The sequence below is a fragment of the Neovison vison genome, chromosome 2, assembly GCF_020171115.1.
Source record: "Neovison vison isolate M4711 chromosome 2, ASM_NN_V1, whole genome shotgun sequence".
Taxonomy (NCBI): domain Eukaryota; kingdom Metazoa; phylum Chordata; class Mammalia; order Carnivora; family Mustelidae; genus Neogale; species Neogale vison.
Window position 1 is genome coordinate 176660394 of NC_058092.1, and position 16773 is coordinate 176677166.

General features: G+C 34.7%; 1 protein-coding gene across 4 annotated transcripts in view; it reads left to right on the forward strand.

Annotated features, from left to right (window-relative positions):
• The window catches only part of CABCOCO1 (ciliary associated calcium binding coiled-coil 1), a 117490-nt gene that overhangs the window by 35593 nt on the left and 65124 nt on the right, over positions 1-16773 (forward strand). The window contains exon 6 of one of the 4 annotated variants that reach the window (XM_044239592.1): positions 3665-3844. The exons of 2 other annotated variants lie outside the window; for them this stretch is intronic. In XM_044239592.1, the coding sequence (XP_044095527.1) occupies positions 3665-3784 (120 nt within the window). In that variant the 3' untranslated portion in view covers positions 3785-3844. Of the gene's footprint in view, positions 1-247; positions 410-3664; positions 3845-16773 lie in introns of those variants that run through there. One more of the 4 variants, XM_044239594.1, reaches the window with a different exon arrangement.

Here is a 16773-nt window from a genome sequence, read left to right on the forward strand (position 1 = left end):
GGGAGAAACCTTTAGAAGGAAAAAAGCATGTAGGGGACAGCTTTCAGAGCAACTGCACTGTTCACCTCCTTTACCCTCTGCTGCTTGTGACAGGGACTCTATAGTATTTGCCCCCAAACTAAAGAAACTAGTTTGGACGTTGACACCAAAACTTCAGTTCTGAAGTTTCCAGGAGAAATCATGAATATACCCTCAGTATAAGGTACTGGCACATATAATTGCCACAATTATTTTCCTTCTCCTGTAGTCTCTGGCAAACTTTGGCAAACAAACATCTCCAAGCAAGTGAACCAGGACCATCTAATGTAAAGATAAGCTGGAAGCCCAAAATCACCAAGCGGTTGAGGAAAATAAAATCATAGATAGACATTAAACTCTATTAATAAATCAAGAATAGCTAAGGAACAGAGTTGACAGAGCAAATGGTAGAAAACTTTAAGTCTGATAAAGATTCTCAAGAAAGTTTGAAAGTTTATTGTATTCTTGAAAAACGAACTAATAGAAATCTCAGAAATTTAAAATAAGATTTGAAAACTTTTAATAAAGTATCAGGTATAATGTTGAAATATAGAAAAAAAATACTTAGAACTGTGAATTACCAATATTTACTTGAGGGGATGTAGAAAATCTTAACCAAATGATAATTACATAAGACATTGAAAAATCAAAATGTAAAAATGGCTCCAGCCTTAGAAGATTTTATAAACTAGTTTCACCAACATTTCTAAAGTAGATAATTCCCTTTTATATAAAAATTATGATAGAGGATAGAAGGCATTAGGGAGCTTTCAACTCATTCTTTGAAGTTAGTATAAATCTGAGAATGCTTTCAACTTATTCTATGGTTGACAATAAATTATAATCAAGAATAAAAAAGAATGACACAAAGTTATGGTCACTCTCAGGTATGATATTAGATACAACAATCTTAAGTAAAATATTAGGTTGGTGGGATTATGGACATTGGGGAGAGTATGTGCTATGGTGAGTGCTGTGAAGTGTGTAAACCTGGCGATTCACAGACCTGTACCCCTGGGGCTGAAAATACATTATATGTTTATTAAAAAATAAAAAATAAAAATAAATAAATAAAAATAAATATTAGAAAGTGAAATATAGTAGAAGATTGGATGTTCAGATAGGATTTATTCCATATGTGCAAGGGTGGTTTAACAGTGGGATATCTATTAATGCAATTCAGTACCTTATCAGCTTAAGAGGAGAAAAATCAAGTGACCATCTCAATAGATATGGTAAAGTATTTGATAAAATTAGACACCCATTTTTCACTTTTAAAAAACTTCAGTTATTCAGTAATATATAATTTTTAACTGAGAATATACCAACACAAGAAACTCTTTAAAACCCATCTTAATGACAACATTAAAATACCATAAGGAATAAGACAAAGCTGATTATTATTACCAACATTGCTTTTTAGTTCCTAGCCAATGTAATAAAACAAAAAAGAAGTCAAAGTAGAAGAAAAAGAAAAATATTAAAACAAGACACAAAGCTTTTATTATTTGCGGATGGTATGATATGAATCCATCATTAAGAAAATAATATTTTCTTATACATTAATAACAGCTAATAGAAATAAAAAAGGATCACAATGATAATAACGAAAACCATAACATTTTAAGAAATGAACATAACAAAAACATGCAAGGATAATACAAAAAAAATAAGTAGTTTTAGTAAAGTTAATTGGTTTTGATTCTGAGTAAATAGAAAGTAAAACATGTTCCCAGTTGAGAACACTCAATTGATGAAGACATCATGTCATTCCAAATTGGCCTGTAAACTCAGTGTAATCAAAAAGTGCCATGGTTATTGTAGTACTTTACCAAGTAATTTTTTAAAAAATTTTTTATTGTGGAACATTTCAATCAAATACAAAATAAAGAAATAGGATATTAACCCTCATATATCCATTACCTAGCTTCAACAGTTATGATCTTGTGGCCATAATGGCTAAGTATTTTTTTTAATATTTTATTTATTTATTTGACAGAGAGATCACAAGTCGGTAGAGAGGCAGACAGAGAGGGGGGGGGACAGGCTCCCTGCTGAGCAGAGAGCCCCATGTGGGGCTTGATCCCAGGACCTGATCATAACCTGAGCCGAGGGCAGAGGCTTAATCCACTGAGCCAATGGTTAAATATTTTAATATGTGATTCTAAAATATAATGAATTTAAAGTGGCTCTTTAAAATCATCACATATGTAGTTAATGTTCAAAATTATCTTATAACTTGTCTGTATTTGTGTTTTATGTATCCATGTGTTTGTTTGTATGTTTCTTTGAAGTAGCACCCAAATAAAATACCCATATTGCAATTAGATTCTTATGTCATTTTAAATTTATAGGCTCACTATTTGTATTTTTTTTATTTCCTTATAATTTGTTGAAAAGTCCACATCTTCAATCCTATAGAATTTTCCAGAGCCTAGGTTACCAATTGTGTTCTTGTGCTATTCTTAACATTTCTCTATCTTCCATATTTCTAGTAAATGGATAGTTAAATATTGGAAGACTGACTAAATTAAAGTTCAAATGCTTAGAAAGAAGAATTTACAGGTGGCTATGTTCAATTTTATTAAGAGGCAAATAAGGTTTAGTTTTCTTTTTGGTGATGTTAGCAACCACTGATCATTATTACTTAAATCTATTATTTCATTAAGGGTTAAAATTGGTGATATTCTACTTCATCATTCTTTTTCTATTTATGAGCTGGATACTTCTATGAATAGAAACTTCCTCTCTTTAATAATTTAATTAAATTGAGGTACAGTTCATATAGAAAAGACAGGGTAAGTGCTAGGTTCTTCTCCTTTCTTCAATAGTTTTTAAAACAGTAAGTTGGATTTTTAGTATCCTCCAAAATTGACTGGTAGACTGCATGATTCCCCCCAAGCACCTCAAGATGCTTGGATACCAATTCCTGAAACCTCTGCATATGTAGCCTTACATGGCAAAAGGAGCTTTGCAGCTGTGACTAAATTAAAGGATTTGAGATGGGGAAATTATCCTGGATTATCTAAGTGAGCTCAATGTAATCATAATATTTCTTATAAAAGAAAAAGGGAGAAAGGAGAGTCAGGGACAGGGAGAGAAATTTAAAGATGATATTACTAGCCTTAAAAATGGAGGAAGAAACCAGGAGCAAAGGAATTAAGGTGGCCTCTGGATGAGGCAAGGAAACAGATTCTCCTCTAGAGCCTCTAGGATGAATGCAACCCTGTCAACATGTTAAGTTGAGAACTTCTGACATCCATAACTGTAAGATAGATCTGTGCTGTTTCAAGCCACTCAGTTTGTGGTAATTTGCTATAGCAGGAATAGGAAACTAATATAGACTTTGATATAATAGCATGCATTTGTTGCATTTTGAGCTGTTTTAATTACTATTTTTATTAATGCTCAAGTTGTCTCATCTTTGATCAATGATCACATTGATCTGTTTGCCAATCCCTGTCTGAATACCGTATTGTTTTAACTACCATCACTTTATAGACTGTGCTGGTATCTGATATGGCAATGCCTTTTCCTCTTCCTCCTCCTCCCTTAATCTTCCTCCCCTGTCCACTTCCTCCTTCTCCTTCATCATCATCATTATCATCATCATCATCATCATCGTCATCATCATTGTCCTCATCAGTATTTGATTGATTATAGAGTTCATTATACGATAGTTTATATTTCCACCAATATGAAATTTGGAATTAAACACATGTGTGTATTTCTAGTATGTAACATATACAAGTATTTAGAAAAGTGACATTTAAAACAAGTCAGGAAACTAGGGATACAATAAAACACATCAATGAAACTAGAAGCTGGTTTTTTGAAAGAATCAGTAAGATTGATAAACCATTGGTCAAACTAATCCAAAAGAAAAGAGAGAGGACTCAAATTAATAAAATTATTAATGAAAAGGAAGAGATCATGACTAACACCACAGAAATAGAAACAATCATCGGAAATTATTATCAGCAGTTATATGCCAATAAGTTAAGCAACCTAGATTAAATGGATGCATTCCTGGAAATCTATCAATTTCCAAAACTGAATCAGGAAGAAATTGACAACCTGAATAGACCGATATCTAGTAACGAGATTGAGGCAGTGATCAAAAGCCTCCCAAAAAGCAAGAGCCCAGGACCTGATGGATTCCCTGGAGAATTCTATCAAACATTCAAAGAAGAAATAATACCTATACTCCTGAAGCTGTATCAAAAAATAGAAACAGAAGGAAAACTTCTAGTTAGTTCCCATGACCTCCTCTGAACCAGTTCAGAGGAACTATACTTAAAATGCCATCCCGATCAAAATTCCACTCGCATTTTTCAAAGAGCTGAAACAAACAATCCTAAAACTTGTATGGAACCAGAAGAGACCCCGAATTGCTAAGGAAATGTTGAAAAAGAAAAAAAAAAAAACTGGGGACATCACGTTGTCTGACTTGAAGCTTTACTACAAAGCAGTCATCACCAAGACAGCATGGTACTGGCACAAAAAAAGACACATAGACCAGTGGAACAGAGTAGAGAACCCAGATATGGACCCTTAACTCTATGGTCAAATAATCTTCAACAAAGCAGGAAAAAATATACAGTGGAAAAAAAGACAGTCTCTTCAATAAATAGTGCTGGGAAAATTGGACAGCTATATGTAGAAGAATGAAACTCGACCATTCTCTTACAACCACACACAAAGGTAAACTCGAAATGGTTAGAAGGCCTCAACATGAGGTAGGAATCTATCAAAATTCTAGAGGAGAACGTGGGCAGTAACCTCTTCAACATTGGCCACAGCAACTTCTTTCAAGATATGTCTCCAAAGGCAAAGGAAACAAAAGTGAAAATGAACTTTTGGGACTTCATCAAGATCAAAAGCTTCTGCACAGCAAAGGAAACAGTCAATAAAACAAAGAGGCAACCCATGGAATGGGAGAAGATATTCACAAATGACAGTACAAAGATCTGATATCCAAGATCTATAAAGAACACAAACTCAATACACACAAAACAGATAATGTCAAAAAATGGGCAGAAGACATTAACAGACACTTCTCCAATGAAGACATACAAATGGCTAACAGGCACATGAAAAAATGTTCATCATCATCAGCAATCAGAGAGATTCAAATCAAAACCACATTGCACCCATAGAGAGTACTTTAAAAAAAAAAATGTTACCAGCACACCTTCACTGCAAGGAATATTGAAGGAAGTTCTTCAGGCTGAAGAAAAAAAGAAAAAGGATGAAAAATCAAATTTACCAATGGAATTAAGAGCACTGGAGGTGGTTAAATATGGGGATAGGGGCACCTGGGTGGCTCAGTGGGTTAAAGCCTCTGCCTTTAGCTCAGGTCATGATCCCAGAGTCCTGGGATTGAGCCCCACATTGGACTCTCTGCTCAGCAGGGAGCCTGCTTCCCCCTCTCACTCTGCCTGCCTCTCTGCCTACTTGTGATATCTGCCTGTCAAATAAATAAATAAAATCTTTTTAAAAATATGGGGGTAAATATAAAGGAAAAGGATTGATGGTTTCTCACTTAGCAAAAAATTTTATACACAATGAATTATAGAACACTACATCAAAGACTAAAGGTGTACTGTATGGTGATTAACATAACATAATAAAATAAATGAAATTATCACAATACCAAAAAAAAAAAAAAAAACCACATTGCACCAGTTAGAATAGCCAAAATTAACAAGACTGTAAAAAACAAGTGTTGAAGGGGATGTGGAGAAAGGGGAACCCTCTTACCCTGTTGGTGGGAATGCAAGTTGGTGCAGCCACTTTGGAAAACAGTTTGGAGATTTCTTAAGAAATTAAAGATAGAGCTTCCCTATGACCCTGCAATGGCACTACTGGGTAGTTACCCGAAAGATACAGATGTAAGGGGAAAAAGGGCCACATGTACCCCAGTGTTCATAGCTTCAATGGGCACAGTTGCCAACTGTAAAAAGAACCAAGATGCCCTTCAACGGACGAATGGATAAGGAAGATGTGGTCCATATACACTATGGAGTATTGTGCCTCCATCAGAAAGGATGAATACCCAACTTTTATATCAACATGGACGGGACTAGAAGAGATTATGCTGAGTGAAATAAGTCAAGGAGAGAGAGTCAAGCATCATATGGTTTCACTTAGTCGTGGAGCACAAGGAATAACACAGAGGACATAGGGAGATGGAGAGAAGAAGTGAGATGGGGGAAATCGGAGGGGAAGACAAACCATGAGAGACTGTAGACTCTGAGAAACAAACTGAGGGTTTTGGAGAGGAGGGGGTGGGGAGATGGGGTGGGTATTATGGAGGACATGTATTGCATGGAGCACTGGGTGCAGTACATAAACAATGAATTTTGGAACACTGAAAAGAAATAAAATGGAAAAAAAATAAATAAAACAAAAACCAGTCAAGATAATGGGCTGTGTGTTTGATTTTAAAAGTTAGATTTCTACCTCACCCCAAACTTGGAAATGAGTCTAACCTATTAAGAGATTTATTTTCTATAATAACAGACATAATGACAAATTATAACTTGGCCCCATGCTTTCTCTGATAACAACTAGAAAGACTGAACAGGGTATTTTTTTTGTTTTGTTTGTTTTGTTTTTTTAAGACTTGATGAATTGTATGGTGATTAACATACCTCAATAAAAAAATACTGTAAAAAGTAAACATTAAAAAAATCTTAAGTGTTTGAAAGTATATGTGCTAGACAAGTTCAAAAAAATTGGGGGCCAAACAGACACATGAAAAATTGCTCAACATAAGCTGGCATCAGGGAAATACAAATCAAAACCGCAGTAAGATAGCACTTCACACCAGTCAGAATGGCTAAAATTAACCAGTCAGGAAATGACAGGTGTTGGCAAGAATGCAGAGAAAGGGGAGCCCTTCTACACTGTTGCTGGGAATGCAAGCTGTTGCAGCTACTCTGGAAAGTAGTATGGAGGTTCCTCAAAAAGTTAAAAACAGAGCTACCCTATGACCCAGCAATTGCACTACTGGGTATTTATCCAAAAGATACAAATGTAGTGATCCGAAGGGGCATGTGCACCCAAAACAAACATTTATAGCAGCAATGCCCACAATAGCATTTACACACACACACACACACACACACACACACACACACACACTGGAATACTGTGCAGCCATCAAAAAACCCCAAATCTTGCCATTTGCAACAACGTGGATAGAACTAGAGGGTATTATGCTAAGTGAAATAAGTCAATCAGAGAAAGACAATTATATGATTTCTCTGATATGAGGAATTTGAGAGGCAGGGTGGGGAGCCATGGGAGGAAGGGAGGGAAAAATGAAACAATATGGGACTGGGGAGGGAGACAAACCATAAGATACTCTTAATCTCAGGAAACAAACTGAGGGTTGCTGGAGGGGAAGGAGGTGGGAGGGATGGGGTGGCTGGGTGATGGACATTGGGGAGGGTATGTGCTATGGTGAGTGCTGTGAATTGTGAAAGACTGATGAATTGCAGACCTGTACCCCTGAATCAAATAATACTTTATATGTTAATTTAAAAAATGGGGAGGGCAAAGTAGTGAGCCTGACATTTGGAAATGTTTTGGTGGACAAATCGTGCTAGGAGAACAAAAACTGGAGGGGAAGGGAAACGTAGTAAATCCAACAAGTTGCATGTTGGAACTCCAAAGGACCACACTCAAAGAAATCAGCCCTGTCATAAACTGAACTTCGACTTCAAATTATCTCAGGTTTTTGTAGATTTAAAGAGTATCAGTGTGTAGTTCCATTAACCTCTTCTGTAGAGTAAAACCAACTCGTGCTACACTTGAGATAATATCAATAGTTTTTTTTTTTTATAACGAGTCTGCCACTCAGTAAAATTATGAGACACAAAAAATAGAAACAGATCCAGAAGTGTTTCCAGTGGTGGAGTTATTAGTCATACACTGTAAAATAATTATGCTTAAGAAATAAAAAATATTCTGGAAAATAAAACATAAGATAGTGAATTTCAGCAGAAAATTAGAAACTGTTAAAAATACTAAATGGATATTTTGGAATTAGAAAATATAATAATTGAGGGGGCGCCTGGGTGGCTCAGTGGTTTAAGCCGCTGCCTTCGGCTCAGGTCATGATCTCAGGGTCCTGGGATCGAGAGCCCCATGAGGAGAACTATAAAGTTCTGACAAATGAAATCAAGAACTAAATAAATGGAAAGGTATATTCCATGATCATGGATAAGAATACTCAATATTGTTGTCAGTTCTTCCCAATGTGATGCATAGATTAAATGCAATCACAGTTAAAGTCTCAAAAGTTATCTTATGAAGATCAAAAAATTCATTTTAAAGTTTATATGGATAGACAAAAGGGTCTGAATAGCCAATACAATGTTGAAGAAGAAGAAGAAAATTGGAGAACTGACACTACCTGAACTCAAGACTTACTATAAAGCTAAAATAATCAAGACAGTGTGGTACTGGTAAAGGATGGACAAATAGATTAATAGAACAGAATAGAGAACTGAGGAATAGACCTTTATAAATATAAATATCTATAATATAAATATTGATCTTTGACAAAGAAGAAAAGCAATATAGTAGAACAAAGGTGACTTTTTGAACAAGTCATGCTGAAACAACTAGATATCCACACAACAAAGAAATGAGTCTAGATACAGAACTTACCCTATACAAAAATTAACTCAAATGAATCACAGATATAAATGTAAAACACAAACTACAAAACTCCTAGAAGATAATGTAGAAGAAAACCTAGATGATCTTGGGTATGGTGATGACTTTAAAATACATTAACACACAATTCATTGAAAAAAATGATTTAGCTGGACTTTATTAAAATAAAAAACTCTCTGAGAAAGTCCATATCATGAGACTGTAAAGATAAGCCACAGACTGGGAGTAAATATTCACAAAAAAATACATTTGATCCAGAATATACAAAGAACTCTTAAAACTCAACAATAAGAAAACCAACAATCTGATTATAAAATTGTCCAAAGATCTTAACAGATTCCACACCAAAGAAGATATACAGATGGCAGATAAGCATATGAAAAGATGCTCCACATCATATTTAATCAGGGAATTGCAAATTAAAACAATAATGGGACACCACTACACACCTATTAGAATGGCCAACTGAAACACTGACAACAGCAAATGCTAATAAGGTTGTAGAGCTCCCTAGTGCATTCCCAAGAAGTATTGAGACACATTTTATAAATTAAGTGCAGGCATATAAACATGTTTCCATACTAATATATTGACAGAGATCATCTGGGTGTTTACACAATAAAAGACAGAATAGAAAAAAATAGGTGAACTCCCAATCCATAAAACTAAATACTTTGCAAGTGTGTTGCTGCCACGTTTTAAATATAAATTAGGTTTAGCTGAAAAGTAATTTATAGAGTAAAAATCTGGTGTTGTGTTATAGCATCCCAAATTTTTTCTAAGAAAATAAAGTTGATATCATGAATTATGTATACATAGTACATTTTAAAAATATTTATTCATTTTAATTTTACCAAAGTGACAACATATCAAATCTTGGATCATTTGTACTTTCAAAGGTTATATATGTGTATATATATATACATATATATATGTATATATATATATACACACATATACAAATATATATATATTTAAACATACCCGTATATATTTGTGTTTTAATATAAAAACCTTACATGATTGCTTTGATAGTTTCTCTAATTTACAAAATGTAATAGATATAGTTTCATTTTTGACTGTTTAAGTCTGCATACTTGATATGTTTCAGAATTTTACTTTATAACATGGACTTCTTCACATAGACTCCCTCTGCACAACTCCAGGAGGCACCATTCCATTGTAATCTATATGATTAATGGAGCTGTGCATTGTACAAACTGCAGCTGCTATGGAGGCCCTGTTCTCACAAGTGGTACTGTGGCAGAATCTGATTATTATAAATATGGTATACTCAGAAAGTATTTAAAGAGAGTGATAAATATACCTAAGTGGTTACCTTGCCTAGAGTCATGTTTTGGCAGTCTTTCATAACCCAAAATAATACTACTTAAAGTCAGCAAATATAGAAAATTCAGACCTTTCTAAAATCAGTGAATGTCAATTGTATATAATTTCATTTTCTGAGCACTTATTCCTAAAGCAAAAACAAAATAAAGAAAACACATTTTTCTTTCTTATTTCAAAACCCAACATAGATTATGGGTGTTAATGACACTGCACTTAAAAATTGTTAGCTTTGGGGGGGGGAAAGTAACCAGATAGGAACATAAATTTTATTTTCTTTCTTTAAACTATAAAGTTACAGTGTCCTGAATAGACAAAATATGAGACTTATGTAAACACTCACTCTTTTAAGGAAAAAAAAAAGCAGCAAGAACAACATTGCATGTCTGGTCATATTTTGAAAAGGGGAAAGGCAACTGAAGCGTATCTGTAAAGATACCTTTTTTCTATTCAGTTTACCCTTGAGATGTAATGTACCTCTCAAAATAATCTAAACTTATCCAGATGATATTTTTAATCTTGAAAAAAGACTTTTTTTTTCTTGTTGGATGATCCTATTAGCAAACTGCTGGAAGGGAAAATCATACAGGACATAATTTGTAGTTTGACCTACTCACATTGGGTGCTGCTAAAGAAAATCAATCAGAAATTGTTGTGTTAAAATAACTCTATCTGCTCTGGCTGGCATCTGTGACTGACTTTAGAATCTATCATTTAAAGAAAATGGTTGACGTTTGGGTATACAATTTATCAAATTTCACTCTAGTCCTTTTTCTCCAAAGCACAGGAAAATAATCATCCCTCCCTAAATATAAATCTTTTAAGAGAAATTCAGAGATCTGTCTTCAGTAAAATAACTGATAAATAGCAGAGCATAATTTAAAGATAGTTTCCATCACAGATCACATGGCGCCTAAACTCTTGAACCTGTCACTCAAGTCTTTTCATCAGTTGGCCCACTACCATTAATCTCAGCTCCTCTGTGACCAGTTTTCTGATTGGTCTTTTCATAATTACAGGTTTCCTGCTTACTGCTGCCATGAAGTAAACTCTTCCTACCGCTTGAAATGCTCCCCAACCTCTCTTCTGCCAACCCAAAGCTATTATTCCCTTACAGCTCAATTTGAGGCACACTTCTTTTAAGGAATCAAAGATAGAAAAAGAAGAGAAGAGAAGAGAAAGGCAGGAAGGGAAACTAGAATGGGTGGAAGGAAGGGAAGGAGGAAAGAGTACTTTCAATCATTACATTTTTATTTCCTCATTATTAAATGCCTTCCAAATATAGCACTATATATTGGGAACTAATTACACAGCTCTGAGAGATCAGAGAAACGGATTTGTTTTTTCTCTTGTTTTTCTCAGTATAGGAACTATTTTTATTTACCTAATGTTTTGGTAATTGTTTACTGAACCAATTAACATAAAAGAAGGGACATTTTTTTCATTGACCAAAGCCAGAACATTATAGTTGGGGCTATTATTTCAGTGTGTAATTTTAAAAATCTGAATCACCCCTTTTAAATATCAGTCATTCAACCCATTACCAGAAAACTGAAAGTTGATATAGAAGAAATATGTTTACATTACTCATTTTTAATTATGAAGATTCTACTTTATATGGACCACCTAGGGAATGTTTATTGAATAATGGGAATGTCCATTATAAATTGAGGCTACTAATATAGTAGTATTAAGACACCAGAGGCCACTAATGCATTGACCACATCAAAAAGTATAGCTGTTTTAGGGGATGGGAACACACCACAGAAATCAAACAAACCCAAAAAATAAAATTTATACTACAAATGACAGAAAGGCATAAACAGACTTAATGTTTTACACAATTTCTTATAAATCAATGAGAAAAAGGTGACCACTAATAAAAAATTAACAAAGCATATTTAGAAGAGAAGATATATAAAAAGTCAATAAATGTATATAAAGATTTTCACACTAGGACTGAAAGGAATGCAAATTGAGCTAAAATAATCATATTCCCCAAAATTACAATGGTAACATACTGTCTTGTGAGAGTGTGGTGAACTGACATTCTCATATACTGATGGGAGGAATATAAAATGGTAAACTCTCCAGAGAACAGTTTGACAAGCTATATCAAACTTTAAAATGTGTTTACCTTTTGAGTCAACAATTTGAGTTTGAGTTTATCCCAAAGAGGAAATCAGACTATAGGCAGAATTGTTTATTTGTATACAGTAGAAAAAAAATATAACACCCGAACTGTGAATTACCTAAGTGCCATCATTAGAAAGCAGTTTTATAAAAATATGTGGTGACTTCATATAATATATTGCAGGACTGTGTTTATGATGGAAAATTATTCACATTATGTTAAGTAAAAAAAAAGACTACTGAATGTGTTTATTGTGATTGCAGTTTATAATTTTATATCCATATGTATGTATATATATAGAGAGAATACTCCCTGAAGGACAGACATCAAATCATTAGCTACAGTCATTTGATAGTAATAGTATATATCTCATAGTATCTGCTTTCCCTTTACGTTTGTCTGTATGTCCTCAAATTTTTTGTAGTCAGCATGTATTACACATGTAGCTTTTTCCCAGAGTGAAGACTATATAAGTTTTATCTCATTTCCTTTTATTTTTCTTATTCAGCATTATTTTTTCTTTTTCTTGCTTATTTAACTTTAAAAGATTGCATAACATTATGAAAATGTCTGCTTTATTTTGAAGAGATGCATTTCATGTTTATGTGATTAGGCAGTGTTCTTTTTCCCTAAAGCAAAAGGTTCTATTGCAAATGATTTAATTGTTACTCGAGGATGAGCATCTTATTATTCATGAGTTATATAAATCACCAAAATGTCCACAGTGATCACAACAAGACTTGGAAAACAAGGATGCTAGCTACAGGGAGTTACTTTATTACTTAAGATATTATCCAGCCAATAGATGGCAAGAAGTGGCAGGATGAATGGAGTCTAAGAAAAATCAATGTCCCTATTTTGTGATTACATACTCAGCAGAATCCATTAATAATCCAAGCTTCTGGTTTAAAGAAAAATTACTCTTTTCATTCTTCTCTAAGATGTCTGGACATGTCTAAAATAGATTATATAATGTTCAGAGCCCGCATGTGAAAAGGAGCATATTCAAATCACAATGTGTTCAGAAAAAAATAACCTGGATTTTCCATGACCAGAGGACTGACTCTGAAGAAGAAAAAGTTCAGAGAAGATATAATAACTATCTTCAGATCTAAAGATCTGGCAAGATAAAAAAAGAGATTTGTCTTGTCTGTTTGACTCCCAGCTGGCAGACCAAAGACCAGTGACTGGCTACTCTGAAGGAAGATTTTGACTAGGTATATGCAATCACTTTCTAAAAAATAGACATATACAGAAATGGAAAGAATAAGCTGTGGAAAGGCAGGGGCTTATGCCTTCCACACTCTGATACTAGCAACTCCTAGCATAGATCCTGGCAAACAAAAGGCACTTACAAAATTTTATTGAGTGAATTGAGAGGTAATAAATTTTATCTTCATTGAGTGTACTCTGATTCAGCTATATGATTATTTTGGAAAGATATTTTGTAAAATAGTTTACAGCATTAGATAGGAGATTGAGTCAGATCATCTATAAGTGTGTGGCTATCCATCCCAAATTTTTCTAGGATTTTCTAGTATAATTCCAATTTAAACTATTTTGTCCTGTTCTTCCCTTGAGTATACTTCCAAATGTTGTTCTTGTTAGTAAAGTTAATAAAATTTATGATGAGCCGGTCTTACTCTAGGTAGCATAACTAATAGAATGACAAAGTAGATTCCTTTCTACAGGCTGGAAATCATGTTGGACTGCTATAGTTGGTGTGGATAGAGAACTACAGTTGTTTATAACTGGGAAGTCATTCGCTATAAATGTAGAGCTAGCTCTATCTTGGTGAATGCAGACTTAACTGTTACACATTTCTGTAATCAAACAAAGCCAATCAAAATTGTATGTAGAGTAACATGTTTTTATTGATTATTTTCTTTAAGAAGATGATTTTGGTCACAGTTCTATACTATTCGGCCATACATATACCAGTGTTTCCATAGCATTCAAGTTTGATTACGAGGCCAGACTTAAGTCTTCGTGTTTGACAGATGGTTGGGAATATGCAAGTAAGTGTGCATTGTGCAGAAAAGCATGCAAGTGAAGAGTCAATCAAGAGAGAATAAACATGCTTAGAAAGAGGCCACCTTATTGGTATTCTGACTACAGAATCAAGCAACTTTCTATGCAAATTATGCAGCTGCATCAGCACCATTGACACTATAGGAGTAAAGAGGATAAAAATCCCAAAGTTTTCTGTGGCAAACTAGCTCTCTGCTTTATCAAGGAAATAATATAAGGGTAGGTGAGGTAGAGTGTTTTTTGTTGGTTGGTTTAGTTTTTTTTTTTTTTAATTGCTTATTTCTTTTGTTTGCTTGAAGCACTAATGACCATAGCAAACGTGGCAAGTTTAACTGATGAATATAGAGTTTCATAGCTCCCAGAGCATGGCTTTTGGACTAATAGAAATTTAGATGGGAACAGCAACCTACTTTCCCTTATTTCAGGATTAGCATGCCTGCTGGTACAGACAGAATTCTGCCAATGTTTATGGGTGGAGTCTCTCTCTCTCTCTCTCTCTCTCCCAGGCTCTATCTCTGTCTGTCTGTCTTTCTGCCTCTATTTCTTTCAAAAGAACAACCAAATTGGTACAACAACCCATTATTCAGAGAATGTTTTACGGTTCTTATTCGATACTCAGTAACTTAAAGAATTAGGACATTTTAACTAAAGAGATCAAGAATTTTAGATGGGAAGAGACACATAGAACTAACAGTTAAGTGAACAGATATGTTTTCTCCATTTAAACAGCAAGAAATCAAACTCGAATCAAACTCAAATTATCTTTTTTTCAATAAAAAGCAAAATATATAAACATCACATATTAATATTTACAGTTTGAAGCAACTCTTCTATGAAGCCATTCCTGACTTCCATAAGCCATGCTGAATCCTCCCCTCCTACTGACCACTGTTGGGATTTGACATTAAGGCATTGCACTTTACAGTGTTAGTTTGTATGTCACCTGACTATGGAGGGGGTTCCTCTCAGGCCTGCCCTTGCCTTTTGAAACACACACACACACACACACACACACACACACATATACATGCACACACACACAAATACACATGTACAAAAACACAAACACAGTTGATCCCTAGGATCTAGAGGGAGATAGTTCATCTTTATATTGTAAGCTTTCATTACAAGGTCAGCCCAGACATTATGCATCTGGATATATCTGGATATTTCCCTGCCCCTTCGTGTTTCTTCTAACATTCTTAAATATATGTACACAAGTTCCTTAACACTTCTTCATTCAAGAGCTGAAGCTTAATTTCTCTTTCTTTGATGCAGGCTGGATTTAATGACTCTCTTTTAGAAAACAGAATATGGCAGAACTGACGGGATGTCACTCCTAAAATTAAGCTATAAGAGAACTGTGGCTTCCATGTTGTAGTTACCATAAGGCTTGCTTTCACTCTCTCGATATCTGCCTCTTGAATCATTTGCACTGGCATAAGCCATCCGCTGTGTCATAAGGACACTCGGGAAGCTTTTGGAGAGGCCCACTTGTCTGGGATCTGAAGCCTGCCATCGACCACACGAGTGATGTAGGAAGAGGATCCTCATCCCAAGGTGAAATGATTACAGCCTTGACCAACAGCCTGACTGATGAGAGCCCCCGAGCCAAAACCACCCAGCTGAGCCAGCTTCAGATCCTGACCCACAGAATGGTTGACTTTAAGTGTTTAAGTGATTTTGAGCTGCCACATTTGGGATAATTTACATAGCAGCAGATAAATAACATTTTTCCCTTTTATAGCAATAGCTGAAATCTCTTTTTCCTCCAATTTCAGTCACCCTCCAGTTCTCACATCTTCATCTTCTTTCGTTGTCTCCTCCCCTGTGTCAGGCTGCTCTTGCACAGCACACTTGTCCTACTCTGATGGCTCTTCACTCTTAGGAGGCCTCCTGGAGTTGAAAAAAAATCAAATTCTCCACTGTGAATGGCTCATATCCCAAATGAGATTGCACATAATAGGTGCTTAATAAATATCTCTTCATTGTATAACCAAATTTCAACTTCTTCTTATTTGTGCAAATAAAAATCATTCATTTGAAAAACAGTATTTTCTTATTAAGTCAGCCAAGAATTATAAAGAGAAGTGTTCAAGTGTTTGAAACTAAGCCTTTCATAAGCAAGGCTTACTAGTAACGATAAAACCTCACCTGGTACCTGAGCCAAGCAGATATTGGACTCAGTGCCTTCTTTGGCTTCAGAAACCAGAGATAGTGTGCATTTAAGTTCCACATGGGCAAAGCTCAACAAGTATTTCGCCCTGAGGAAAAATTGTAGGTTCAAGATCTCTGTCTTATAAATGCATTTCCAGTACTAGGTATTGCCAGTAATTTTCAGATTTGTGTCTATTGCTACCTTTAATAATCAAGATAATTATTAAACAATTGTGGTATGCCTGCCATACTAAGTTCTCTGAGTCAGTTTGTTTACAAATACTTTTTTCACTATCAGTGTGTGATATGGGTTAGCAAAACAAACACAGTTACTTGTAATGCCAGATAGGCAAAAGAAATGGACAGTGAATTGATGAGCCCACGGGCATGTAATT